Raw genomic sequence first — 27,912 nt, forward strand, 5'->3', positions numbered from 1 at the left:
TACAGAGGAGAACTATAACTTAAAAAAGATAAAATATAGAAAATACTTGCATCGTTTTGGCTGCTTCACACTGGGTCCAGTGTCTACAGTATCCTGTGTTTCTCCACAATGTTTTTCTGGAACACCGCTGTAGGAATCTAGACGTTCCTGAAGTGCCTCTACCTTCTCTTGCACTGCCATCAGAATTAGACATGCTTAACATTATCAAATTTTAATAATGTTGGAAAATCTATCCTACTCAACAACCCAATAGGGTACATTTTGAGACAGTTATAAAATTTTGGATCTTTTCAGTTAGAAGATTTCATCAGTATTAAATTATGCTCTGATTTTTTTAAAAAGACATTTAAAGCTGACATGTAATGCTTTCAGCACATTCTGTTGCAGTTATCTGCCTTTCTGTTTTCATCTCTAATATAAACAACACTTGTTATCTTTTCTCAACATTCCTCATTATGCATGTGATGTTTCTATTCTTCTTTGATGAGTATGGTAATGTTCACAATGGTGGCCATGAAGAGTTTTCACACCAACATGAGCTTGGTGAATAGTTGTGTAATTGATTGGTAAATCGCTTGTTAGTCAATTTAATTTAGGCTGATGCGCTTCCACACTGTCCAGCTGCAATGTGCGAAAGAAAGAACCAATTGAATTTAGTTTTCTTCTCATTTTCTTACCAACCTCAGGTGTGATATACTTCTAATTTATTTCCTTTTTTGTCACAAGAAGATTACCTTTCAAGTATTTCTTTATCCAATGTAACAATAGCACCATCTGAGATCCAAATTCCTACTGTGACCTTTACCTCTGACCCTGTGATTCGTTTGTGCATGTCACATGGTCAACCCAGGAACAAAGTCTAGGGTGATGATTCAATCAATGAAACTTTAAGAATAAAACAAAGAAACAACATTTTAACCAATCTGCCCTATGATACTGTCCTCTGCCATTTCTTACCACAAATCACTAGGGAAGTTTTGCCTTGTAAATATGTAATCCTGTGAAATAAGGCTAACTAAGCAAGAAGGAGATATGCCCAAAGGCAACTGGACTCATTAACTGTAATGCTGTACCTTATCTCTTGCAAGTTTTTTTGCAGGCAGGAAATCTTTTTTGTATCTTCAAAACAATTAGTGCTAAATAACTACTATAGGCATAATTACAAACTTAAATTTGACATATCTGAAAACGTAACTCCAAAAGTTTGACACTTACAACTTTGATTTTCCAAGTAAACAGTTTCAAACTCCTTTTCAATCTGGCTAAAGAGTTCATTCAGTCTTGACCTGCAAAGATAAAATAATAGTGATTATAATAAGAGTCCCATGTGAGCCTGAAATTGCTCAGCTGGCTGACATCAAATCATAATCCAAATGCAAAGCAGTTGGCCAAGAAATCTAGCACAGCAAGATACCTTTTGTACAAATATCTTTTGATACTCTTGTAATTGTTATGAAAATAATTATTGCAAGGATATTTTTTTTTACCGTTCCAGTGGCCTAGTGGTTAGAGGGTCCACCTCTGAAGCAAAAGGTCGTGGGTTTGAACCCAGGCTGAATCATACCAAAGTCTTATAAAAATGGTACTAACAGCTGCCTTGCTAGGCACTCAGCATTAAGAGGTTAGTGTTAGGACTGGTTGGCCTGGTGTCAGGATAATGTGACTGGGTGGGACATCAGGCTACATGTATGTGGCATGATGCCCCACTGCTAGACATCACTATAAATTGCCACACTGCAGACATCATAGCGATATGACTGAAAAATTGTTAAGGCTATGCTAAGAATCCATATCACACACACAAAGGTTTTCTTTTTTCACATCTTCCCAAATGTTTGATGCATAATTCCAAAACGTTAAAAGGCCTTTATGCCAGGATGCTTTTGTTTCAAAGTTTCTAAAATTCTAAAAAGTTGATTACCTGGTAAATGGTTTTATAATTATTTTTAGTAATGGTGGCAGATCAGCATCCTTTGTATAAATGTGAAAGGCCTCAGGCTAATATCAGTATCATCTGTATAAATGTGAAAGACCTCAGGCTAATATCAGTATCATCTGTATAAATGTGAAAGGCCTCAGGCTCATATCAGCATCCTTTGTATAAATGTGAAAGGCGTCAGGCTAATATCAGTATCATCGGTATAAATGTGAAAGGCCTTAGGCTAATATCAGTATCATCTGCTTAAATGTGAAAGGCCTCAGACTAATATCAGCATCCTTTGTATAAATGTGAAAGGCCTCAGGCTAATATCAGCATACTTTGAATGAATGTGAAAGGACTCAGGCTAATATCAGTATCAGATTCATCTGTATAAATGTGAAAGGCCTTAGGCTAATATCAGCATCCTTTGTATAAATGTGAAAGGCCCCAGGCTAATATTAGTATCAGATTCATCTGTATAAATGTGAAAGGCCCCAGGCTAATATCAGCAGCTTTTATATGTATGTGAAAGACCTATGAATTAAGACTAACTTACACAGTATCATTAACACATTAACCCCTGGAGCTTTTTGTCATTTTTGCCTGAAAATAGAGTAGGAAACACATTTTGAAAGCTATTTCTGAATAGACTCGAAAACTCCAAATCCCCGGTCATCTTTCAATAACATACTGCCTAGTTGTGTTAGAAACATTGTTTTTCGTTGGCTATTTGACTTGTGCATGAGCAGAAGGGTAAAAGTTGGACTTCTTTATTTTTTAATTTTTATTTTTGCTAAACAGAGCCATTATTTTTGTATGGAGACCACTCTTTATTCCAAATGCCCATCTTATCCAACTTTTTGCAAAGGCTCATCTGTCTTTTGCAGTTCATACCGGTTTACCTTAGATCTGAGACCAAAAAGTCTAAAATCCAGACACAAAATTGGATTCCGACAACGGGCGAATTTTGTGTAAAAAAAAAGTTGGGTCCAAAACATGAGGTTTTCCTATCTGTATTTTGTAGTGCAACTAGATATTCCAGATTATCTGGTATCATTGTAGAGCTACATCTGTCTACCTTTCTATAATACCACCCACTTTAGTGTATCATGCATGACCATGAAGCTACAGAACTAACTTTACTGCAATCCAGATGAAACAGTAGGAAATGCATTTGCTTTGAACCTTAAAAGGTCAAGTTTGAATTCTGAATGATATCTGTTAGGGATGGACAGACAGACACACAGACAGATAAATATATTGATTGCCATAGATTTATGTGACCTCCCCATTAACAGGTGTATGTAACAGGTGCTTGCACAATTAATGGTGGTACATTATATACAACCAAACCAGTCTTAAAGGCAGCCTCTATAAAGCAATCAACTCCCTTCAACAGTCACATTTTCCACATCCATTATACAACATTTATATAAAAATATCCTCAGGTATTAAACACTAAGACTAAAGAACCAACTTCGTACAGATAGATAGGTGGGATGGGTTTGAACAAACTTAGTGACGCTGTTCTGTGAACATAAATTAATGTATAATATCAATACTTTCTGTACCAATTCCTTTCCTTAGTAATCTTTTAAAAAATAAATTCGTATAATTTTACTGAACAGATTGTTAACTGAATGTTTTCATTTAATAATTTTAACTTGTGGATAATGCTCCAAAATGGTGAAGCATGTAATCTCACATACATCTTAAATCAATTTATGCACACTGCAGATATGCTAGGCTCCTTCACAGCTACATTTCTTAAAATCATGAAGCAAAAGTACCATATATACTTGTTTATAGGTAGAGTCCAATTGCTGTCATGCTACGCACCAGAAGATCAGAGTCAATGTTTTTGTTCTTCCGATTACTTCTGAAAAACTGCAGAGATTCAGATCTGCCAATGTATTATCCAATGGTAGATCTAGGTCAGTGTAGTTAGCAGTAAGACTTGATTTGTGAGTATATATGGTAAATATTATTTATCATTTCCAACCAGCTATGAACAATAAGCTTGGCAATAAGCAAGCTCAGGAGGCATTCTCACATACCAAACTGCCTGTCTCCCACTAAATAAAAACAATTCACACCAAATGCCCCCCCTCCCCCTCCAACAGCCCAACCAAGCTACAAGACCATGAACAGCATAGATCCAGATTTAACATGGCTGGGTCTATGCCAATCATAGTTGATTACACTCTGACTTCACTATTTGTCATGTGATTTCAATTTCTGTGCAGTCTGTCATACCAACAAACCACAAATTTAAGAACGTGATAATCATTTTCTCATTCAAACAACAGTAACCCTTCCCAATTTATAAATTCATTAATGATGAAAATATACCTTTTTTGTGCAAAACTAAAAAAAATGAAATGAATCATGACAAAAACATAATTTACAAGTATTGTAAACAGAGATATATAGGACTTAGGGAAAGCCTTTCATGTGTTATTTTATCTTATTTTACATGAAATTCTGTTTAAAAGAAAAACTTTCACAGCTCTATTGCAGATTTTTAGACATGAGGTTATGTGGTTCTTAACTCATGTGATTCTAGTCAGTTGTTTGTAATTTTAACAACATTTTATGGCTCCAAAAGGAATGGCAAGGTCAAAACAGTATGACTGGATTGCACAGCTGTGTTACATGTACTTGTTATGATGAATCATAATTATCAAGATACAGAGATTTGTAGTAATGGCGTCTAAGAAATCGAGCAAAATGAAAAGGGTAATGCTGATCACTGGAGTGTGAAGCACTGATTACAGAGAACCTGAGCTTAATTCAACGTTAAGTACAAATCACTTAACAATGAAATATTGGTTACAGTGACATAGTTTTCAATTATGAATGTAGCACTCCTTATGAAGCCATTATGTACAAAGTTATGTGTCTTCACAGGCAAAATAAGCAAAATACAAAGGTTAACAAAAATCACTAGACAGTGCAATATTGGTCACAGAGACCTTATTTTCACTGAATAGTGTAGTATTCCATACTAAACATCTAAATACCAACTTTTGTAACAGTACAAATAATTTTGTCCTGGAAAATGACCTAAACACAAATTCTAACCTTGATGTGGCTGCCAGACTGATCAATGGAGGTAGAGACAGACAGACATTTTTTAGCCATATGCCAGAACTGTTTTGCAAAAATTAATACACCAAAACCTGTGTCTAATGACCACTTAAAGACCAGTGAAAATAGGTCATTATAAAAAGTCTTTAGATTTTAATGTTGTCTTTATGCAGGTGGTCACTATAGCAGGTTCATCTGTATATACAGTAATTCATACCTGACTGGGTATGGCAATTGTCCATCGGTATCAGAATCATACCGGCTCATTGATGTGGACATGCTTCCATGTTCTCGACCACGGCGACTAGTCAGTATGGCCTTAGTCTTGGAGCTAGCTGCTTTGTTTATGTTGTCTGTAGGCATCCTAGTTGCAGAAACTTACTGTAAAACCTCTACAAGTAGAAACATGAAAATCAATCAGACCCAGGGAACTTGACACTCTTTGTATATGCTAAGGGTTATACACACAGTAAAACAAGGATCATAAACATTTTGATTTTAGTTCATGGCTTGTATACACTGTAAAGCAAGTTGTTTATTTTGAGCTTATTTTTCTTAAGGCAACAGGTTTATACACTTTGCCCTAGTGAATAGAGTATGGTCTATTTAAAAATCAGAAACATACAACTTTCAGGTAATTGTACAGCCTGGTGCATACAACAAGGATCATCAACCCTTCCATATGCAATTTGGATAGGCCTTTACTGTAATTAATCATTGTGACTCAAAACTATAGCTAACAATCACAAAAGAATATTACTGCTCCATATTTTACAGGCTAATGCAAAAAGTTACAAAAACTGGAAAAACCGAGATGCTATATTAAGTGTATAACAAGCACTACAAAACCTACCATATTGGGATCAACTTTATGCCAAAATAATGAATAGAAAAACTATTAAACAGAACTGAAAGAACATCCATTTTAACTAGTGCTTGCGTAGATGCTTGATATGAATTTATCCTAGTCATGCAAAGTCAAAATAATATGCAAAACGTTACACCTGTTTATAAAAGAACTTCAAAAAAACTTTTTTCACAGGATCTCCTTACATGCATTTAAAGTCTGTATGTAAAATTCAGTAAAGGGTCAATAAAATACTGACTTTATAAACATGTACATGTATTCTTTATACAAAGGTGTCCACAACAGCAGGCTTTATCATATAATGCACACTGAATGTTCAGTAAAAATAATGCTTTTAAAAAATCAAAAATAAAAACCCACACTGAGATGCTTTTGTGCCAATATACTAACAAGCTAACAAGCACAGACACACAGATGGATCTATGGTTGAATGGTCATATATATACATCAGGACCAAAACAAAGTGGTCGTGTTTATACATCAGGACCAAAATAAAGTGGTCATGTATATACATCAGGACCAAAACAAAGTGGTCATGTATATACATCAGGACCAAAACAAAGTGGTCATGTATATACATCAGGACCAAAACAAATGGTCATGTATATACATCAGGACCAAAACAAAGTGGTCATGTATATACATCAGGACCAAAACAAAGTGGTCATGTATATACATCAGGACCAAAACAAAGTGGTCATGTATATACATCAGGACCAAAACAAAGTGGTCATGTATATACATCAGGACCAAAACAAAGTGGTTATGTAAATACATCAGGACCAAAACAAATGGTCATGTATATACATCAGGACCAAAACAAAGTGGTTATGTAAATACATCAGGACCAAAATAAATGGTCATGTATATACATCAGGACCAAAACAAAGTGGTCATGTATATACATCAGGACCAAAACAAAGATGTTCCCTCCAAAAGCCATTCAACACAATCAGTTGAACTTCTAAAAGGGTCACATCTACATAATGTCATCTGTAAACAGGTATCAATAAGTCAATACAATCATAATGATCCAGATGTAACAGTGCATAAACATGTAAGAGATGTTGGCAACCATTGTCAGATGAAAACAACACAGACCCTGATTTGCCTGTGCAATATGCAAAAGTGGATCAGGGGCTATGTTGTTTACAGTTGGACTGGACTTATGCACACATATACATGTATATGGAATATATTTACTGCAGAATAAAGGAAATCTGTGCTTAACAACCAGTTTGACAGCATTTTTAGTCCATGGGGACCTATCTATAATCGAGTGTCAATATGATGACTATCTGAACAACATTAACTCATAGTGAAAAATAAGAAATAAAATAAATAACAGATGACCTTTCCTCACATTTGATCTATGTTATTTTATCAATCTCTCTTCATATGATGAAAAAGGGCCACACTGTTCAATATCGGTGAATTTAGGAAGTACAGTAGGAAGTGTGACAGGGCAAGGAAGAATTTTCCTTCTGGCCAGTTATTTTTGGTCCCTAATGAAAATTATTTTTTTCCATCAAATAAGCAAACATACTGACAGACAGTAGACTAAAAAACAAATTTGTCCCAGTGAATGGGTGACAGATATCTTTACCAGAACAGGTACACCACCACTGCCACCCAACCTTCTCCCTCGAAGATATAATGGTCAGTACTTAAGATTACCTTTACAGAAGTGTTGGTCAGAAACAACACAGAACACAACCATAACTAATATTCTTTATCTAGGGATAAAAAGCTCCCCCCCCACAAAGATATTTTTAAAAAAAAACTGTATACAGCAGCAGATGCAAACATCCAGCCAACACAAAATACAGTTAATATATCCTCTACCATACTTCATTTTAAACCAATCAAACATGGCATTAATCAATATGCAGGCAATATTTCTCTTTTTGTCTTAAATAAATTATGAAGTAAATAGAGCTATGTAGCCCAGTCTAGTGAAAACTGATATTCTGATTAATTCCTGTAAACCCACTACAAATCCTCCCTGATTTTAGTGCTGAGAGTTGAATCAAGAACCCTTATCTTTCTCTATAGCATACTTTTTATCAACTGAGGAGTCCCATGTGAACTTTTATAAATTTCTGAAAGTCACAGATTATCAGAGACTCTCATAATGGGGTAAAAGAGAAACTATGTATATGCAGTACAAATGTAACCAAACAACAACAACAACAAAAAGAAGAAAGAATGGCCTGTGCAATACAAATATCAAACAAACAACAGCAACAACAACAAAGGAACGGAAAGAATTTGAGCTGACAACTTAAGATGTATATTTCACAGCTTGACTGAGGTTGAGGAGGTTGACTGAACTGACTGGGATTGAGGAGGTTGTACACATACCAGTAACTTAGTTACACTGTGACTGGTACAACTGGTTGAATACAATAGATACCATGTAAAACAACATCAACAATTTTAAGCAAGGAGTTTGGGGTCAAATGGTCAGGGTTGTTTTAGTAATGGCAAGGAAATTGCAAAATTACAGAGACTTATGCTGAACAGATTCAATAGACCTTGAAAAGTTGTTATGAAATAAGCATACTGTAATACTTTTATGGTAGTAAGAGCAGGGTTTCCCATGCATAATCATTATCCATTCAGTGTGTCAAGATTTCACATTGAATATTGGGGTACGAAATAATGCTTCAGCTATGATACTACTGTAGCATTGATCACATCGTTTTAATCATCACTGATAAGTGTCCACCAGGTGTCAATTATTTTTTTTCTCCATTCCTACAGGTGTGAATCATATTTTTTTATTCCCATTCCTAAGTGTACTTACCTCCACCCAAGCACATAACTGCTTAAAGATTGCAATCTATATTTTCCTTAGATGTGTACTTTGTGTTTTATACAAAGAATGGTTATACAAACTTTAACCAGTCCTTATTTCCATACTGTTGTGATGAGTATCAATGAGTGTGCGTGTGTTATTTGGATTTTTAACATAGCTTTAACAATTTTTCTGTCATATCGCTACAATGTCTGCAGTGTGGCAATTTACAGTAATGTCTAGCACCGGGGCATCATGCCGCAGACATGTAGCATGACATCCCACCCAGTCACATTATCCTGACAACTGGCCAACCAGTCCTGACACTAACTTCTTAATGCTAAGCACCAGCGAGCCAGCTGTAAGTACCATTTTGGTATGACTCAGTCAGGGATCAAACCCACGACCTTCCACATCCAAGGCAAATGCTCTAACCACTAGGCCACTGGAGCAGTCAAAGAAATTATCTAATGGCACCAACTCTACAAGATTAGGAAGGTCAACAATAAATGGAAAGAAGTTTGCATTTTGGATGCTATTGTGCCTTTTTCATTCCAAACTGGACCATGTTTACTGCTATATATATATTTAATTTGTATTACTTGTTGGCTTTTCTTAATGATTTTATGGTATATACATCTGCATTTTGTACCGGACCTTGTTCAAAATCAAGTTCACTGTGTACCTGACTAGAGACATTTATTTTGTAAACAACATAATATATAGTTAATATTTCTCTTGAGTATAAATTAAGTATTTGGATCATTACCAATGGAGGTAAACATGTTTATCTTCATCTGAGTCTAGGACATTGGAATTCCCCTATGGAAAAACATGGTGTCCTTGATGTTTGCCATGTTCTTTATTATAATTTTAGTAATATAATTTATCTTGTAGACAGCTTAGAATGTTCTAGAAATGAATTTTTGACCCTCATCCCAATTCTAATTTTGTGTCTTACCTTTTTATATAATGTTGTTTACTTGAGAAACTACTCATTCTTGCCTTAATATTTTGAAGCAGAATCAGTCTTATTTATCGCTGTGTTCAGTTTTTCATTTAGGTGGAATTATTTATTCAAATTCTTCTTTACTAGAAATACAAAGTGCACATCAATAATATTCTTGGACAGTAACATTAACTTATAATTATAATTAATTCAGACAAGAACATTTTGGATTAAATTACTGTGATACATCAAAAGACTCTTTGCACATTGCCAAAATCCAGGCTACTGGAAGTTCAACACATTCAGTATTGGAAATTATTTGGAATACCACTGGAATTCAGTTGGAACTTATTCATTTGGACTTATTATAAAACTTTTATTACTATTTGGGATTTAATTCACAATAGTCAGTTCTTTTTAAATGTTTACTTTGTATTTTAGGGAAACAGTTTTTTTTGCTGAATTTTACAAAACATCTTGGTTTTCGCTCTTCCGTTACTTAATTTAAGACCATAGAGTTGTAACTGTATGTGTCATGATGGAATTTCTCATGGATAGTTCAAGAAACGAATTATCTTACCTTTCTGAAATATGGTATATCAAAGACAGAAATATGATGCTAGCCCACAAATTAGTTGTTGTTGTTGTTGTTGTAGGGTTTAGCGCCATTTTTCAGCACATGATAGGCTATATATGGCGGCCAGTATTAATGGTGAAGGATGAACCCGGGAAATCCCCGGAAAGAACCACCAACCCTCGAGAAGCTACTGGCAAGATTTCCCACATACCCAAATTGGCCAAATCCGAGACTTGAACCCACCCACAAATTAGTGATTTCAACCAACCATCATTATGTTACAAAGGCTGTGTGAAGAAAGACTTAGAAAAACAATTCGACCATTAATTTACTTTCAAGCATGCATCAGCATTTAAAATTGTTCATGTCAATAACCAACGGTAAAACAGGTGTTATGTTCTGACATGGGTAAATATTAAAAAAGTGAGTGTTCTGAAGGATTCAGTGCCATGTGTCTCCAGCACTATTAGTACCAAGCACCTCTGCTCTGCCACCAGTAATGTCAACAAGAACAAAAAAAAAGGGCAGGGGGCAATCAACCTGTTGGTCTAATTTATCTGGTTTACTTTTAATTTAAGATGAAATATCATTATTATTTATGATGCCTATTCCATGTGAAATATGATATGCCTATTCTATGTGTAATATGATATGCCTATTCCATGTGTAATATGATGTGTTTTCCCATGTGTAATATGATATGCATATTCTATGTGTAATATGTCTAGTCCATGTATATTATATGCACATTCCATGTGTAATATTTGCCATTTCCATGTGTAATATGTTTATTCCATGTGAAATATGATATGCCTATTCTGTGTAATATGATATGCCTATTCCATGTGTAATATGATATGCCTATTCCATGAGTAATATGATGTCTTTTCCCATGTGTAATATGATATGCATATTCCATGTGTAATATATGTCTATTCCATGTATAATATTATATGCATATTCCATGTGTAATATTTGCCATTTCCACGTGTAATATGTTTATTCCATGTGAAATATGATATGCCTGTTCCATTGGTAATATGATATGCCTATTATATGTGTAATATATGCATATTCCATATGCAATATAATATGCCTATTCCATGTGTAATATGTGTCTATTCCATGTGTAACACATTATGCCCATTCAATGTGTAATGTCTATTCTATGTGTAACATGATATGCCTATTTGATGTGTAATTTTATAAGATTATTCCATGTGTAATATGAACTTATTCCACGTGTAATATAGTACGCCTATTCCATGTGTAATATGATATGCCTATTCCATGTACAATATGATATGCCTATTCCATGTATAATATGCCTATTCCATGTGTAATATGATATGCCTATTCCATGTGCAATTTTATAAGATTATTCCATGTGTAATATGATAAAACTATTCCATGTGTAATATGATATGCCTATTCCATGTGTAATATATGTCTATTAAATGTGTAATATCATAAACCTATTCCATGTGTAATATGATAAACCTATTCCATGTGTAATATGATATGCTTATTCCATGTGTAATATATGACCATTCCATGTATAATATGATATGAATATTCAATATATAATATGATATGCCTATTCCATGTGTAATATATGCCTATTCCATGTACAATATGATATGCCTATTCCATGTAATATGATATGCCTATTCCATGTGTAATATGATATGCCTATTCCATGTAATATGATATGCCTATTCTATGTTTGTATGATTTGGATATTTAACATTGCCTTAACAGTCATATCACTAGAATGTCTGCAGTGTGGCAGTTTACAGTGATGTCTAGCAATGTGGCATCATGCCACAGACATGTATCATGATGTCCCACCCAGTCACATTATCCTGACACCAGGACGACCAGTCCTAACACTAACCTCTTAATGCTGAGCTCTAAGTGAGGCATCTGCTAGTACCATTTTTATGTCATTGGTATGACCGCTGGAGTTAAAACCTGTGACCTCCAGCATACAAGGCAGATGCTCTAACCATTTAGGTCACTGGAGTGGTCTATTCCATGTGTAATATGATATACCTATTCTTCTTCCAATGAAGTGCTTGGTATATATGAAGGTATAGTCACACTGTGGTAAACTATGAACATGTGTTAAGGAAGGCTCTTTGTACGAGTTATGTGTGTGATTTGGATTTTTAACATAGTTTTAATTAAATTTCAGTCATATCGCTAAGATGTCTGCAGTGTGACAGTTTATAGTGATGTCTAGCACTGGGGCATCATGATGCAGACATGTAGCATGATGTCCCACCCAGTCACATTATCCCGACACCAGTCCTAACACTAAACTCTTAATGCCGAGCTCCAAGAGAGGTAGCTGTTAGTACCATTTTTATAAGTCTTTCGTATGACTTGTCCAGGGATTAAACTTGCAAACTCTTGCAACCATGGCAGATGATCTAACCACTAGGCCACCAGAACAGTCCTCTATGAGTTAAAAACAGGTTAAAAGAACACACAGTATACATGCTAAGACATAGGGCCTACAGTGCTGATGTAGAACTTAAAGGTTTCAATGGAAAGAACTGTAATGACTGTCGCTGGCAAGCAGTTCCAAAGACCAATGCCCTTGGGGAAGAAAGAAGTCCTTTGTGCATCCACAGAACAGCATGGTACCCATTATTTGTTGGCATGGCTTCTGGTTGATGCTCCTGTGGGGATCAAGTATCCTGTTGTCATTATTTCAACCAGTTGATTAATAACCCTGTACATCATCATGATCTTGTTCTGCTGATGTCAAATTCGCAAGTCTTCCCACTGAAGGTCCTTCAGCATGGTTGGGATACTACTGGTTCATTGATAGTCACTGTGACAAAACCTTTCTGCCCGCTTCTGTACACTTGCTAGTTTGGCTGCATTGGTCTTAGAGTAAGGGTCCCATAATGTAAAAGCATATTCAAGCTGTGGGTATACAAGCATCTTGTAGCTGCAAGCTTTGATGTATTTTGGGTAGGACGACATGTTTCTATGTAGACAAGACACTGCATGATTGGATACTTTGGTTACTGAGTCTGTGTGGTAGTTCCAAAATAGTTTGCTATCCAAGATGACACCAAGGTATTTGGCTTTGTTGGTCGCTTTCATGATTTGCGAGTGGATAAATGGGAGGTACTAATGACCTTCCACCTGTTGGTTTGTGTATGTGTTCCCACTTGGACAGGTTGAAATTCATTTGCCATTTTCTCTCCCACTCCTGTTACTTGTTTAGGTCTTTCTGTAGTAACACTGCATCTTGCTGGGAATTAATCACTCTGTATGATAGACAATCTTGTATTCCGTGTGTAATATATGCCTATTCCATGTGTAATAAATGCTTATTCCATGTGTAATATATGCTTATTCCATCTGTAATATATGCCTATTCCATGTGTAATATATGCTTATTCCATGTGTAATATATGCTTAGTCTATCTGTGATATATGCCTATTCCATGTGTAATATATGCTTAGTCTACCTGTAATATATGCCTATTCCATGTGTAATATATGTTTATTCCATGTTTATTATATGCATATTCCATGTATAATAAATGCTTATTCCATGTGTAATATATGCCTATTCCATGTAATACAATGCTGTCAGGCATTTCTGTGCACCTAAGGTTTCCATCTCTAATACTGAAGCAAAACACATACCAAATCTGACCAATTGACAAAAATAAAATACTGCAATGCTCACCATTTCAAAAGAAGTAATTGTCACCAGAATATTCTGTTCAAAATAATATTAATTCTGGACACACGGGATACCACCCCCGTGTTTTCGCATTGGCCAATTCTGCACACAGCTTTGAAAATATGTAATGTTTATCCATCGGGCTACAGAAGTGAAATACATTACTCTGGACTGTTTCTGTCAGTAGTTTAGTCAAGTAATTAGGTCAAGTTTATAGCTAGTTTTGGAAAATTCAATGTAAGAATGCCAATAAAGGGCAAGATATTAAGCAAACTAGTAAAGTTCAATATTTTATAAAAAAAATAAGCTATCATGTAGAAGAGAAACAACAATGAATAGGATGCAATGTGTTTACAACATCTTGTTTATGGGGAAAAACTACTAAAGAATTTAGAAACATACTATACACCGGAAAATTTTGTGACAATACCATTCTAGCAACAAGCTGACATGTTGGGTAGCAGACGATTTTGTATGTGTGGGACAACTTCTTGCAAAGCTGGAAACTTGGATTAAGATGCAGAATGTTTTTAAGATATACATTTCCATCTTTCATACAATATATTTATTTGTATGATTCTATCAGATACATAGTAAATAGGATTTTCTGGGTTACAGATTCAAGAAGGTCATGGAGTGCATCTTCATGTTGACATTTAGAAATCACATTTTCGTATGCATTTTGAGTCAAAATGTGGGATATTTTTGTGCACTTTATGAATATCACTTTTCTTAATTCAAGTATTCTTTCTGATACAAAACAGATTTTTGACAACAACAAAAAACATGTGATCCAATGTTTACACAAATGACATAACGTTGCAAAGAATTACCCGATGCACAGAATTGGCCATGGCCAACATGGTGGTATATGCTTATTCCATGTATAATATTTGCCTATTCCATATGTAATATATGCTTATTCCATGTGTAATATATGCCTATTCCATGTGTAATATGTCCATTCCATGTGTAATATATGCCTATTCCATGTATAATATGATATGCATATTCCATGTGTAATATGTCTATTCCATATGTAATATATGCTTATTCCATGTGTAATCTATGCCTATTCCATGTGTAATATATGCATATTCCAATGTGCAATATATGCCTATTCCATGTGTAGTATATGCATATTCCATGTGCAATATATGCCTATTACATTATTGCTTATATTTGTTTGGGAAATAATATATAAAAAGAGCAATACTGTGAAGAATTGCAGCTTAATTTGTTTAAGATGTATAACATGAAATAAACATAATATAAATGCATCAGTCAAAGATTTATTAAAAGACTTTTCACTCTCTGACGCACAAACTGTGACAGTTGGACTATCCACGTTACCAAATACTGAACCCTACCGCGTCTTCACAAAATACCGACCTGAAGGGAAAAAAAATCATATTAATGCTGTCACTTTCAGTCAATCTCATTAACACTTCCGCTATCCCCACCATTTGAAATTATGATGTCACAACAAAACAAGTATGCAAGAAAATACACTGGAATGGTGAAACACAAATACATAATCCAAATCCATTCTTAAGATCCAGTTAGATACATACTGACTATGGTTAATAGCAGTGGATAAATCAACGTCATTTATTTTGACATTTCATTGCGTGCAGCAACCGGAAGTAGGTCTTATGGCCAAAACTCGGATCCCGCTGATCTTAACTGATTGCACCAACAGTGGAAAACACGATCCCGAATTACAAACATGCTTCAAAATGAAAATGTGATGATCTTACTGGATGAATCAAAAAGGAAAATGGGACCGATTTCAGATTGTCTTACCACAAACAATAGAGAATATGAAATTATATATATATATATATATATATATATATATGATCTCATATTCTCTATTTATAGTATGTACGCTGCATCAATGATATACCACGAGATGTATAAATTTTTCATTAAAGGAAACGAGGCTTGCCGAGTGGTATATTATTGATACAGCGTACATAACATACATATATTTTATTTTAGCACATAAAATACATATATTTTCCCTTTGAACGGGAGTTAGATTTGACGAGAGGCAACTGTGTATTGACTGGGAGAATTACCTCACATCGCCGCCGAGTGTAGTTCTGTCCTTTCGTGCCTATTCATAATTACCTTTGCATATTGATAAGTTGATTGTTTTCATTTTTGAGTTTCTATTTTTATTAACACAGATTAAATCAATACAAATTACACTTATGATTTATACATGAAAGATGGTTTTAATGAAGAAAGTAGAGCATTAAGGCTACAAACACATAACTTCTTGAATAGTGAACGCTTATCAATGCATTGACGTACAGGCGCTTGGAAATTAGCGTGGAATAGAATATGAGCGAAAGGACAAACCATCAAGAGGTAATTAAAATATTTTAATATATTTATAGTTGATCTACGTAGTATATGGGGTCACCCTACGTACAATGGGAATTAGCATTACAGGGACCCCTGGGTCACTCTACGTACAAGGGAAATTTAACATGGCGAAAAATCGTGGGTCACTCTACGTACAAGGGGAATTGAACATGGCGAAAAAATCGTGGGTCACTCTACGTACAAGGGGGAATTGAACATGGGGGAATAGAATTTGGGCTTGTCTAGGGAAAAGGGGAATTGAATATGGGATTTTTTTTTTTTTTTTTAAAAAAAATAATTTAAAAAAGGGGTAGGCAATTGAAAGGCTATCTCTTTTCGAGAAATATGGCTGGCCCTGAAAAGGGCCTTTGGGTTTTCTTCTTCTTCTTCTTCTAATTTCTTCTTTTTCTCCACCAAGTTCTTATTTGATCTCCTACACTCTTCTTCTCTTTCTTTTTTTTCTTCTCCTCCTTTTCTTTCTTATTCTCTTCCTCCTCTTCTTTCTTCCTCTTTTCATTTTCTTCTTCTTTTTCAATTTTTTCGTTCCATTTGCGTATTCTTATTCTTTCCTCTTCATCCTCCTTCTCCTCCTTTATCTTTTTCATTACACCACTAATCTTGTCCTTTGCTTTTCTTAAGTTATTAATTCCCATCTTTACACGATGGGGACTATAGGAATAATGGTCTTCAACGAGTCTTATTAGCATCTGTTCCATTATTCCTAAGTTGTCTAAAACGTCTTGCAAGGTTTGTATTTTGTCCATTTGGTTAGAAGCCATCTTCTTTGTAGAATGGTTCCAACGACGAACGTGGTGGGTTCTTATACTGAAAGCGCGGACGTGAAGGAAAACATCCCCCTAAAACATAAAATTGATCTTACCTAGATCATGACCAAAGAAACAGCAACGCGCGGACGTGAAGGAAAACATCCCCCACTTTTCTCATTTCATATAATCAAACCCAAACTATACTCTCCACATACGCTAAGAAACAATAAAGAAACCCATAATCTACTATTCACACAAACATACCTGAGCTGTTACAAACACACAAACACACAAACACATACCCTCACATTTTTTTCAAAAAAGAGTTAGTGTTTATAATTACACTACTCTACCTACACACATTGGCAAATGGATCGTTATTTCTTTTCTAGAGTATTGGGGTAGCCCTGAAAAGGACTGTTTTTGGAACTTCAGAGGCACCTGGCTAATGGTGGCACCTTCCGGGTCTGGTACCACAGACACAACGCCTACTCCAGTCATTGGTCCAATTGACTGAAGCTGTTTGAAGAGCTGACGGGGGGTGAGTGGCTTCACTATCCCACTCCTCCGTTTGCGGAATAGTGAACACTTCTTCTTCTTCCCTTTGTCTTCTTTCTCTTCTATTCCTCATTCGAGGATGAACAATTGGTCTCCTTACCTTTTGTTGTGGTTGTAACTGTGGTGCAGTCATTGCCTGTGGAGGTTCCATCACCCAGGGCTTCACCTCACATTTCTCTATCATGAACACGTGAGGACTTATCCCTCTCTTTTTTTCTTCCTCTTCTTTCAGTTTTCTTTCTTCTTCCTCTTGTTCTATCCTGGCTTCTTCCACAAGGGCCTCTGCAGCCAGCTCATTCAGGAGGCATCTGGCATACTCCAGATGCATCTGAAGTTCCATCAATTTACTCAGTCTGCTGCTCATTTTTCTAGTGTTGAACAATCAACAAGGGTAGCTAGACTGTCCAGCGAGTTTCAATTTATACTGAAAGCGCGGACGTGAAGGAAAACATCCCCCTAAAAAACATAAAATTGATCTTACCTAGATCATGACCAAAAGAAACAACGCGCGGACCTAAAAGAAACACTCACTCACTTTTTTATGCTACCCATTACTATGGTAAAAATTTTTTATAAATCACTTCAATAGACTATCCACATACGCAAAGCAATCCAATCTAACCCCAAATCTACACCTCAAACACCAAAAAAACCCCATGATTTTAATCTACTATCCACACCAACTTACTTGAGCGCTTACAAACTCACAAACACATACCCTCACATTTTTTTAAAGAAAGAGTTAGTGTTTATATTCACATTACTCTACTTACACACATTGGCAAATCGATCGTTATTTCTTTTCTAGAGTATTTGGGTAGCCCTGAAAAGGGCTGTTTTTTGTTTGCTATGGCATTCTTTTTTAGTTTCTAAGAATGCGATGTCCTCTGATGATAGACTTTCTGGCGATAGGTCTGCTTCTTCGGAAAGAGAAGAAGAACTCTTTGGTGTCGATACGACAATCGACAAAGCCTCTGTCAGGTTCAGGTTGTTGCTGCTGTTGTTGTTGCTGCTGTTGCTGCTGTCTCTGAAGTCTGTACTTCTCTGTCCATTCTTCTTTTTCCCTGTTCATTTCTTCTCTGAAGAGCTCTTCTATCAGGTCTTCAGTGATTTTTAACATTCTCACATTCTCTATTTCTTCTGGCTTCGGTATCAGACTGTGTCTGACCCTATGCAAATTCACGTAGGCTTCGTTGCGCTTAGCTAGTTTGGAGCACATCTTCATAGGAGGATGAGTCGACAATGGATGGTTAGACTGGAAACAACCCCGGTTCTTAAAGTCAAAGCGCGGACGTGAAGGAAAACATCCCCCACACGGTTTTCGAGTCGCAACGTTCAATGAGTGTTATGAGAGAGATAGTAAGAAATGAAAGAGCATCAATCCAACATTCTTATACCTAAACAAAAGACAAAGGCATTTTTTCAAAACACAACATTTTTTATTCAAAAATCACTTAACACTAACCAACAACAACTCTAACATATTTTTAACAATAATCCAACATGATAACATCAAACATTTTTTTCTTCAAATACAATTTACTTTAAACAGGGCTGACAACGTTGTGAATGAAATTATGATTTCCACTGTTGGAAATCATTAGGCCATTGATGGACACTACGTTTCCTAGCTTGAGACAAAAGATAAGCATAATGGTCACAAAACCATCGATCTACTTTCACATCGTTTCTAGTAGAAGAACGAGGATCAAAATGAGTCACTAAATGTTCTAAGGAATAGCCCAGGCTGCGATGATGCAGAAAATACACACAGTACTGTCCACACACCAAGGAATCTGTGCCTTGTAATTTCACGTTATTGAATCGGGTAGTCTGAGCATTTCTTCTCATAAAGTCAATGATATCGTCTTCCAAAGGGGCAATCCGTACGAATCAAAATATTCCACACATCCTTCTTGAGGAAAGTAGACGGTTACCCAGTGGGTTCCTGGGAGATGACTGTCGTCCGTGTTGATCACGTAAGCTTGATGGTCTTGAGGTTTGCGATGAGGGAGTTCATCTTTAGCACAGACGACATGATTCCAAGAAGCTGTATACGAACTGTGGTTCAAAAGGTAATAAAGTTCCCAGGTATCCATTGATTTGTGTGTGCTTTTTTCTTCTTCACAGGTAATAATACGTTGTCAATTCGATCCTGACTTTTTGCTTGAAAATGTCTGACGAATAAACGGTTATTCGTTCTGTTTCCTCACTCTGATTCAGGAGAGCTTCGATACGATGGATCTCTTGAGTGGTTAATGGTGGACAAGAATGTTCACGCAAGTCTTTATACCACTGATGCAACACGTCTTTGTCCGAGATGAGACTCCAAGCTTCGTCCAGATACTCGTCCAATTTTTCTTCTTGACTCAACATCAGGCATTTATCGTGTTGAATTTGACTGGGATGATCGTTTTGACATCCATAGCAATTTTTCTTGATCAATTCCGTCATTTTTTCCACCAAGTGTTTGGCAAAACAGGAGACTAAATGGGCTTCTTGTTCTGGCCATCTCGATCTCATCATGATCACTTCTTCTTTTTCCACGGTCTCCTCACATTCCATCTTTAAAGTTTCTCCACTAGGTAAAGAGGGATAACAGTCTTCCATGACTTCTAATAATCTAGAATGACTTCTCTCAAACTGTTGATTTCTATGGTATTATCGAATTCTGCATACAGGATGACGTTCACTGTGTGCCCTGCTTCCAGTGGACTCGCAAACTGAATTTCCACACGAATCTGGCCGGATTTTATAGGGTGGAAATGTCCCTCGTCGCTGCCTTGGTCAGGAGTGAAATCGAAAGCCCACAAAGCATAGCCTCCTGCGTAATCGTCGTACGTAATGCCGTGACTGGTGTTGGTTCCTAACTGACCCGTGGCTTCGTACAGGGACAAGTACGATCTCAAATAATTCTTCGCGGCACCAAAGTTAGGCTCGAAAGGTCGGGTACACAAGGTCTTGCCGTCGCGACTGACTTCGATCTTGGACACATTGTAATGTTGAAACTCAAAAGGATTTTCGTTGTAGGCTCCGTTGAAGGCTGTATTCTTGACGATACCAACAATCAAACGCTTGGGTAACTGTCCTTGGAACAGATGATCTTCGATCATGGATCGCTGTCCAGCAGGAATGGTGAAGGTTTTCACTTCTACGCGTCGGATCGGGTACTTGGCGGTCGTTCTGCTCAACGTCTGACTGATGTCGTTTCCCACTTTGGGCAACACTTCCACACGACGCACGTAAAGTCTGGCTTCTTGAATGACGGTTTTGTAAAAAGAGATATCATCAGCAACACCAGACATCAAATGGAAAGCGGCACTGCTGCGATTCAGTCTCAGGCGGACATCCACCCCGTTCAGCAAATACTTTTCTTGCAAACACATGTCCAAATGCAAGCGATCCATCAGTTCTAAACTACGACTTCCAGCAATTTTCTTTCGTCGTTCTACAAATCCCGATAAATTTTGAGCATCCCCAGCAATTGTAACGGTGTTGAACCTAGTCGCTTGGTCAGGTTTCCATACCACGCAAGCATCCAGATGAGTGTTCTTGGCTTCTTTTCCGTACGTCAAGAGATTTTCCAGGTAGGCTCGGTAAGGGTAAGTATCCATGCTGCTGCTGACTAGTTTGTTATTTAAGTACAAGTCCACTTCGCTAAACAAGGAATGCATGAAATTGTTGACGGGAGCTACTGCATCATTATTGTCTAGGTTAGTGTTGGGTGGTTCGATCACTTTCACTTTCAAGTACAAGTAACTGCTATTCAAATCGATGTAATCTTCGGGCTGTCCTTTGATTTCAAACTCGATGGGAGCGGAATCGGTCAATGAGGAGACGGGGTGAAATTCCACCCATTGGGATTCTTGCATCGTCATCATCGTGGGGGGCATAGCAAACATATCCAGTTCCGTCTTGGAACAAGTGCAAGACTCTCGGTGCATCATTTTTCTGTGTCTCAATAATCGAAAACGTCTAAGTCTCTAACGGTTCTTCTTTTCTTGGCCTTTCTCGCTTGAAGTCTGGTGAAAGGGTGTTTTCTGCGTCGTCTCTTTCTGCCTTGTCCTTGCTGAATGCCTGACTCGGTAGCGTGCAGGGCATTTATAGGTGTGTCTCGTCGGCCCAAAATGTCTTTGCCCGTTTGCAGCAAGACATTTTTGCCTGCCCTCATGAAGGCTTCTTTAGGGTTTTGTTTGTCGATGATGACACTTTGGAGAAATTCTTTGCCTTGTGTCAGTGCCGCATCTTTCAAGGCGTGCAATCCGCGTGTCACCATCGGTTTCAACACCGGGGCCACCGAACGAAAGGCCGATTTTAACATGTCTCCTAAACCGTGTCCTCGCTGTCGAGCAACCCCTCGGTACACTGGATACATGACTTACTTACGAGTCGTGAGAGAACCGTTTTCGAAAATGGAGTTTCACCGTGACTTTTCTTTTGGTGAATGGAATATTTTGTCCCAAATCTCCTTTTATAGTAATGTTGACCGTGTCCAAATACGACTTGCTGACAGGCAAATAGTGAGGATGGACAAATTCGCGGTGGACGTGGTAAGTGTTTCCACCTTCCTCGTCAGCGTTCGCGGCAGAATCCACTTTGAAAGGAATGACACGCAGTAACGGCACGGAGGTGTGTCCCACCACGTTGTACTCCACCACATCGGAATACACAAACATCAAATTCAGTCCTTGGTTCAGTTCTACTGGGGTACGAAAATACTTGGCAAATGACTCGTTGTCAGAAATGACTGATGATTCGGGTGATGTTTTTTGTTCTACTTTCTTCCTCAGCTCCGTGTCACCGCCCAACATGTCAAACAATTCAGGACAAAATAAGAAAGACATGACTTTACGCCCCTCAGGAAATTTTATCAGGAAGCGACGAGCTGTTTTGTGGTACTCCAGGGTGACACTTTTTTGGGCACTTTCCAAAGCTTTCAGAAACACACCATTAAACCTGGTGGCTATGGTGTTGACCAAATGTTGACCACTGAAATAATAGCCTGGGGGAATGAACAAGTGATAGGTGGTCCACTTTTGATTTTTTGTGGGAAGGGCTTTCTTGTCATATTTGCCATGCGTATCCATCCACTGTTGTGCTTGTTCGTCATGAACTTCCACATGAAAAAAATTTTGATTGGGAAGGACATTGAGGACTTGGGTTGGGTGAATCATTTCTACTAAAGCCACTTCCCAATGGGCTTCGTGATCTAAGGGGATGGCCTGAGGTAATTTAGCCGTGTAACAGCACAACGTGTTGTGGGGAAACACCTCCATGGAACTGTCACTGAGTAAGGTTAAGTAAAATTGGTTTTCGTGACTCATAATTCCAGAGTTCTGTGGCTGTCCGAGGGGATATTACTGGACGTCAGAGGCGTGTCTCCGCCCAAAATGGGGTTCTGGTTGTGGTTGGACTGGTGACTGGCACTGGCACTGGACACAAGGTTCCCGTTCGAGGAGAATTTCAGGGAAGGATTGGGAAGTAGGTAACCGATGCAACTGCTCAATAAAATGGTCCACAATTGTTTGTCTCCTTGTTGCAAACTCAAATTGGCAATGGCTGCCCCGATGACACAATACACCACGAAGATTTGGCAGAAAAAGACGATTTGCGTTTTAGGCACACGTTCTCCACACCACACCCACAAGGGTTGTTTTTGTAAATCTTGCACAGAAGAACTAGGTGAAGAAGGAGTGGTCGACGTAGCTGCGTCTGCTGTGTGAAAGGGCATGATGGTCACTTCTTCTTTTTATAGTCGATGACTTGCGAAGCGTCGATCCAAGAATCGAAACTGGGTGGATATCCTTTCCAACGTACTTTGACTTCTTTGACACGTCGTTTGCCCACTTTACGGGTTCTGCGTTCGAGAATGCTTTCGATGTCGTACACGTCGTCTTCTTTTTTGGTGACACGTTGTAACTCGGGCAAATAAAACGTTCCTTCGAGCACTTCTCCGTTCATGTCTTCCAATTTATAGACGGCAGGATGACGGCCATGCACTCGTCCAGTGACGCGAAACAATTCGGTCGTCCAGTTAGGTAAGTAACCTTTGTCGAAAGTGCGTTTGGTTTTGCCAATGCGCACCCAATCTCCTACGGCCAACTCTTCACTTTTCTTGGGGACAGCCCTCGTCGGGGACGTACCAAACAGACGCTTAAACACCAACACTTCGTTGTCGGGAGTTATGTCTTGCGGGGCACGTCCGATGCTTCGATGGTAAGATTGGATGTACGCTTGCACCAGGTGCGGTAAGATGTCGATGTACTTCAGAGTGTGGTGATGCGTAAAATATTTCCACATGCGTTCTTTCAAAGGGCGTTGAAAACGTTCCATGATGCTGGCTTTGGTTTCGGGATTCTCGTTGGTAAAAAAATGAATGTCACGTTTCTTTAATTCTTTTTGGAAAGCTTGGTTCAGAAATTCGGTGCCTTTGTCCGTTTGCCATCGAAGAGGGTGACGACCGCTTTGTTTCAGCACTCGTTGCAGGGCTCGCACTAACTCGCTGCTCGATTTGGAAGTCAAGGGCACGACCCAGGCAAATTTGGAAAAGACGTCGATGACACAAAACAAATATTTGTAGCCACGATTGTAGCTGGCCAAATGAGAGACATCGGCTAAATCGACTTGCCATTGATGATCGATGCCTTCCACTCGGGTGCGACTTCTGGCAAACTTGCGTCGAATGGGTTTGTGCAAAGTGTAGGTAGCTTGTTCTTGTAACCATCGTTGCACTTGAGGTAAACGGAGACTTTTCAGTCGCGTTTTGGCAGCACGATACAATTTTTGAACTCCTGCGTAACCTGCAGGATGCGAGGGATCGTAGTAAATGCTGGCTAAGACTTTTTCCATTTTTTGTGTTTGTGTGTTAATAAGTCACCCACTCTTCGGTGATGCTACTTTGGGTGGGACGGAAGGGTGGTTTGGAAACGGATTTACGTGTCCGATGGGCTACGGGAGTAGAAGTCGAAGGTAGTGGTGGAGGTGGAGGTGGCAATGGAATGGCTTTGGTTTTCTTTTCTTTTTTCACTTCTGGTTTCCCTTCTTTCTTTTTCACTTCTGTCGAAGGAGGAGTGGACTTCATCTTTTTAACCCAAGCTTTCATTTCTTCTCGTTGGGGTGTGGGGGACGGGGTCAACAAGGATGCTGCAATCTTACTCGAAATGGGAGCTGCTGACGGTGTTTGAAACACTTCTCGCATCTCTTCTTCCTCAGGCCTTCGTGGGGTACCATCTCTGGTGACCCCTGGGGATGGTAGTAGTGGTGGTAATGATGATGGTGCTGGACTTTTCATCAAGGTCTTAAAATCTTTCAGAGTGGGTAAAGTTGTTTCGTCTAAAGCTTTCTGGTGAAAGAGTTGCAGTCGTTGTAAGAGTTGACCGTACTTTTGCGATTTTTCTGTTTCGGACAAATCATGGCGATCCATCAAAGACTGCAATTCGTGTTGTAACTGGGACATCTCGCTCAAATGGGGATTGGGAGGTAAATGCGGGGTGCGTTGTTCTTGCCACCGATGGTATTCCATCCATCGTTTGTAAGGCACTAAAGCTAGTTTTCGTCCTTCCATGGGGTTGTCAGGGGTCGATTCTGAGATCTTGGGACCTCCGAGGGTCTTTTTATCTTGCTCCCACCAGTCCTCCCAACATGGTTCCCAAGACTCCTTTCAGTATGGGGCCTAACAAGAGAGGCAAAATGCCTCCACGTTGCACTAACATCTTCTTTTTTTGACGAATGGGAATTTTCTTTCGAACCATTTGGCGAAGAACGTGACGATGTTTGCTTAAGCATTGTTTCTTGTGTTTGGACAAAGGAATCGTGCCTTTCAAAACGTTCAAACAACATTCGCACACGGTATCGATAACCTCTTTGGAGGCCGTTTGAATGAGTTTTTTTCGTATGGGTGGAGAAGCTTTGGACAGGACAGATAACAGGTCCCCATGTTTGGCTAAACGTGGTGGCAGTCCTTTCCTTTTCTTTCCTTGGGGTTTTCTGGAGGGTGACATCTTTGAGTCTTCAGGAGCACCAAAAAAACACTGATACCCTACTTGGTCACAGGTCTTTTTTATACTGGAACGCGTCGCCACTGATTGTCTTTACGTCGTATCAACTTCATGACAGGCATGACACGTCGTGCAGGGGTGCGTAACGGACTAAATTGAGCCAGTTCTTGCTTGGACAAATCCAGTAAACTTTGTAACATGCCCGATCTTTCATGGACTTTGATTTTGGGAGAAGGTACTTTGTGAGCAGCAGCCACTGCCACTAAATTGGAGGGTCCTGCTACTGGGGAAGTTCTTTTGGGGGCCATCAACGGAGATGTTCTTGGTGTGATCAACGTCTCCAAGTACTCTTCAGTTCCTGGTGACATCAACGGAGAAGTGGATAAACGTGAGGCTGCCGGAGACGCAGTCACCGCTGTGGCAGGTCGTGGTTTGCGAGTGTAAGGTTGCGTCCTGGCCGAAGTGCCTCTCTTGCGACTAGTTTTCTTCTGTGGACCTTTCTTTTTCTTGGGGCTTCTTTTCTTTTTCCTTGGTGGTGTCTGGTAAGAGGAGGGTCCCGCCACTGGAGAAGTTCTTCTCTTTGGGGACCTGGTCTTTTTCTTTTTCTTCTTGGGGCTTCGTTGGACTTTTTTCTTGGGGATAACTTTGGGGGCATTAGGATCCCATCTTAAGAGTGAGCGAATGATGACCCCTCCTAGAGTACCGCTCCCTCCAGGTTTCAAAATGATTTGTTTTTTGGTTTGAGTGTCGATGCGGGGATCGGCCAGTTGGACCAAAGCGACTTTGTTTCGATCGAAAAAGCGTTTGGTTTGATGAGGAATCTGAATGATTCCTTGGAGTAATTGACGTGCCCTCACTGTGAACCATCGTAAGACTTCTTTGAGACTAGCTTCTAAGACACGAGCTCGTGTTTGTGGATTTTTTTCTTGACTGATGCCATACAAGGCACGAATCAATTTGACGGGAAGATGCGACTGAAGGGACGTCATGTTCACACTGTGTGAGACAGACGAAAAGGGCCTGAGGTTTTTATAGATTTTTTATGGGGAGTGAAATGAAGTCGAGGACGGAGACGTGTACAGGACAGGCCCTCCGTCTTGGCACCAATGGTGAAACAAGTGGGTACGAAATCGCAAATCCTCGGGGGTGGTAGGTTTCAAATCGACGAGTAAATAGGCGTGTGGTATTTGAGTGGCATCGTCGTAGGCCTGAGTCAGCCAAGGTGTTCCTAACTGTTTGGCTAAGACTTGCACTTGCGATTTATCTCGAGGGCTTTTAAACAAGACCACGTAATGTGCATTGAGACTGATGGTGTGATGGGCTTTACTTTGTTGAAACAAATTTTGGGTGATGTAAACGACACTGGCATTACGGTGATGCCCTTTGCGCGTGAACCACAGTTTAATTTCTTCTTCGTCTTCTCCTAACATGTCGTCAAAAATGACCAAATGGGTCTGACGGGAGTCAGAGACGATGCCGTCGTCTTCTTTAGGAATGCCTTCCACAAACACGATGGAATCGCCTTGACTTTCTCGCAAGAGGTTGTTCGCCGATTGCCACTCTTTGTAACACCACACGATCCGTTGAGGTGGCCGATCGATCAAATGATGTTTATGTTGGATCAAACGTTTGACGAATTCGGTTTTGCCTGAACATCTAGGTCCAGCAATGAGCATGTTAAAGGGATGGCGAAGATACAAATCCTCCCAACTGGCACGATCTAAGTGTTCGTCGATGACTTTGACAGTAGAGGAAGAGGGAGCAGAGACAGCAGAGGTAGCCATGGTGTGAGAAATGTCACTTGTGACACGAAAAACAAACAAGACAAGAGTTTATATACTTTTTCAGAACACGTTTATTGAATGTTTTTTTTCAAACATGAATACGAAAGACAAAAATACATAAAAGCCAAAGGCTTAAGTACAAGAATAAAAGGCACATGATAACTATGAACGTGGAATAAACACAAGTGTCTGTACAACATGTTTTGGGTAATGTTCTAACCAGTTCTATAGTAGGGGGTAAGGTCACACAAGTGTCCTCCCGAAAGGGTCTTTCAGGTCTGTCCACGACAGTCCTGTCCTGGGTGACGGGTTCTTCTGGCACCGTCACTAACACGGGTTGAAAAGTAACTTTTTTCCTTGAACAACTCTCGTGCATACTGGGCCACTTCTTGGGTCCAAGCCTCAAAACCCCATTCTTTCCAGGCACGGACATCTGTCCAATGGGGATGTAAGTCACAAGCTACACACACATCGTCATACACGTCTCGGGTAGCTAAAAGTTGACGAATCTTT

At 38.7% G+C, this 27,912-nt stretch overlaps 1 protein-coding gene across 4 annotated transcripts in view; it reads right to left on the reverse strand.

The window, feature by feature from the left end:
- The window catches only part of LOC149792416 (WD repeat-containing protein 37-like), a 54,490-nt gene extending 38,903 nt beyond the window's left edge, over positions 1-15,587 (reverse strand). For 3 of the 4 annotated variants that reach the window (XM_089970988.1, XM_089970987.1, XM_089970985.1), the window contains exons 1-4: positions 15,492-15,587; positions 5,229-5,403; positions 1,216-1,286; positions 51-173 (exon numbers count right to left, since the gene is read on the reverse strand). In XM_089970988.1, coding sequence (XP_089827114.1) covers positions 51-173; positions 1,216-1,286; positions 5,229-5,374 — 340 coding nt within the window. In that variant the 5' untranslated portion in view covers positions 5,375-5,403; positions 15,492-15,587. Of the gene's footprint in view, positions 1-50; positions 174-1,215; positions 1,287-5,228; positions 5,404-15,309; positions 15,329-15,491 lie in introns of those variants that run through there. The other variant, XM_089970986.1, reaches the window with a different exon arrangement.
- Positions 15,588-27,912: the final 12,325 nt, after the last annotated feature.

This window comes from Sinohyriopsis cumingii, chromosome 9 (assembly GCF_028554795.1).
Source record: "Sinohyriopsis cumingii isolate HCF-2022 chromosome 9, ASM2855479v2, whole genome shotgun sequence".
Taxonomy (NCBI): Eukaryota; Metazoa; Mollusca; class Bivalvia; order Unionida; family Unionidae; genus Sinohyriopsis; species Sinohyriopsis cumingii.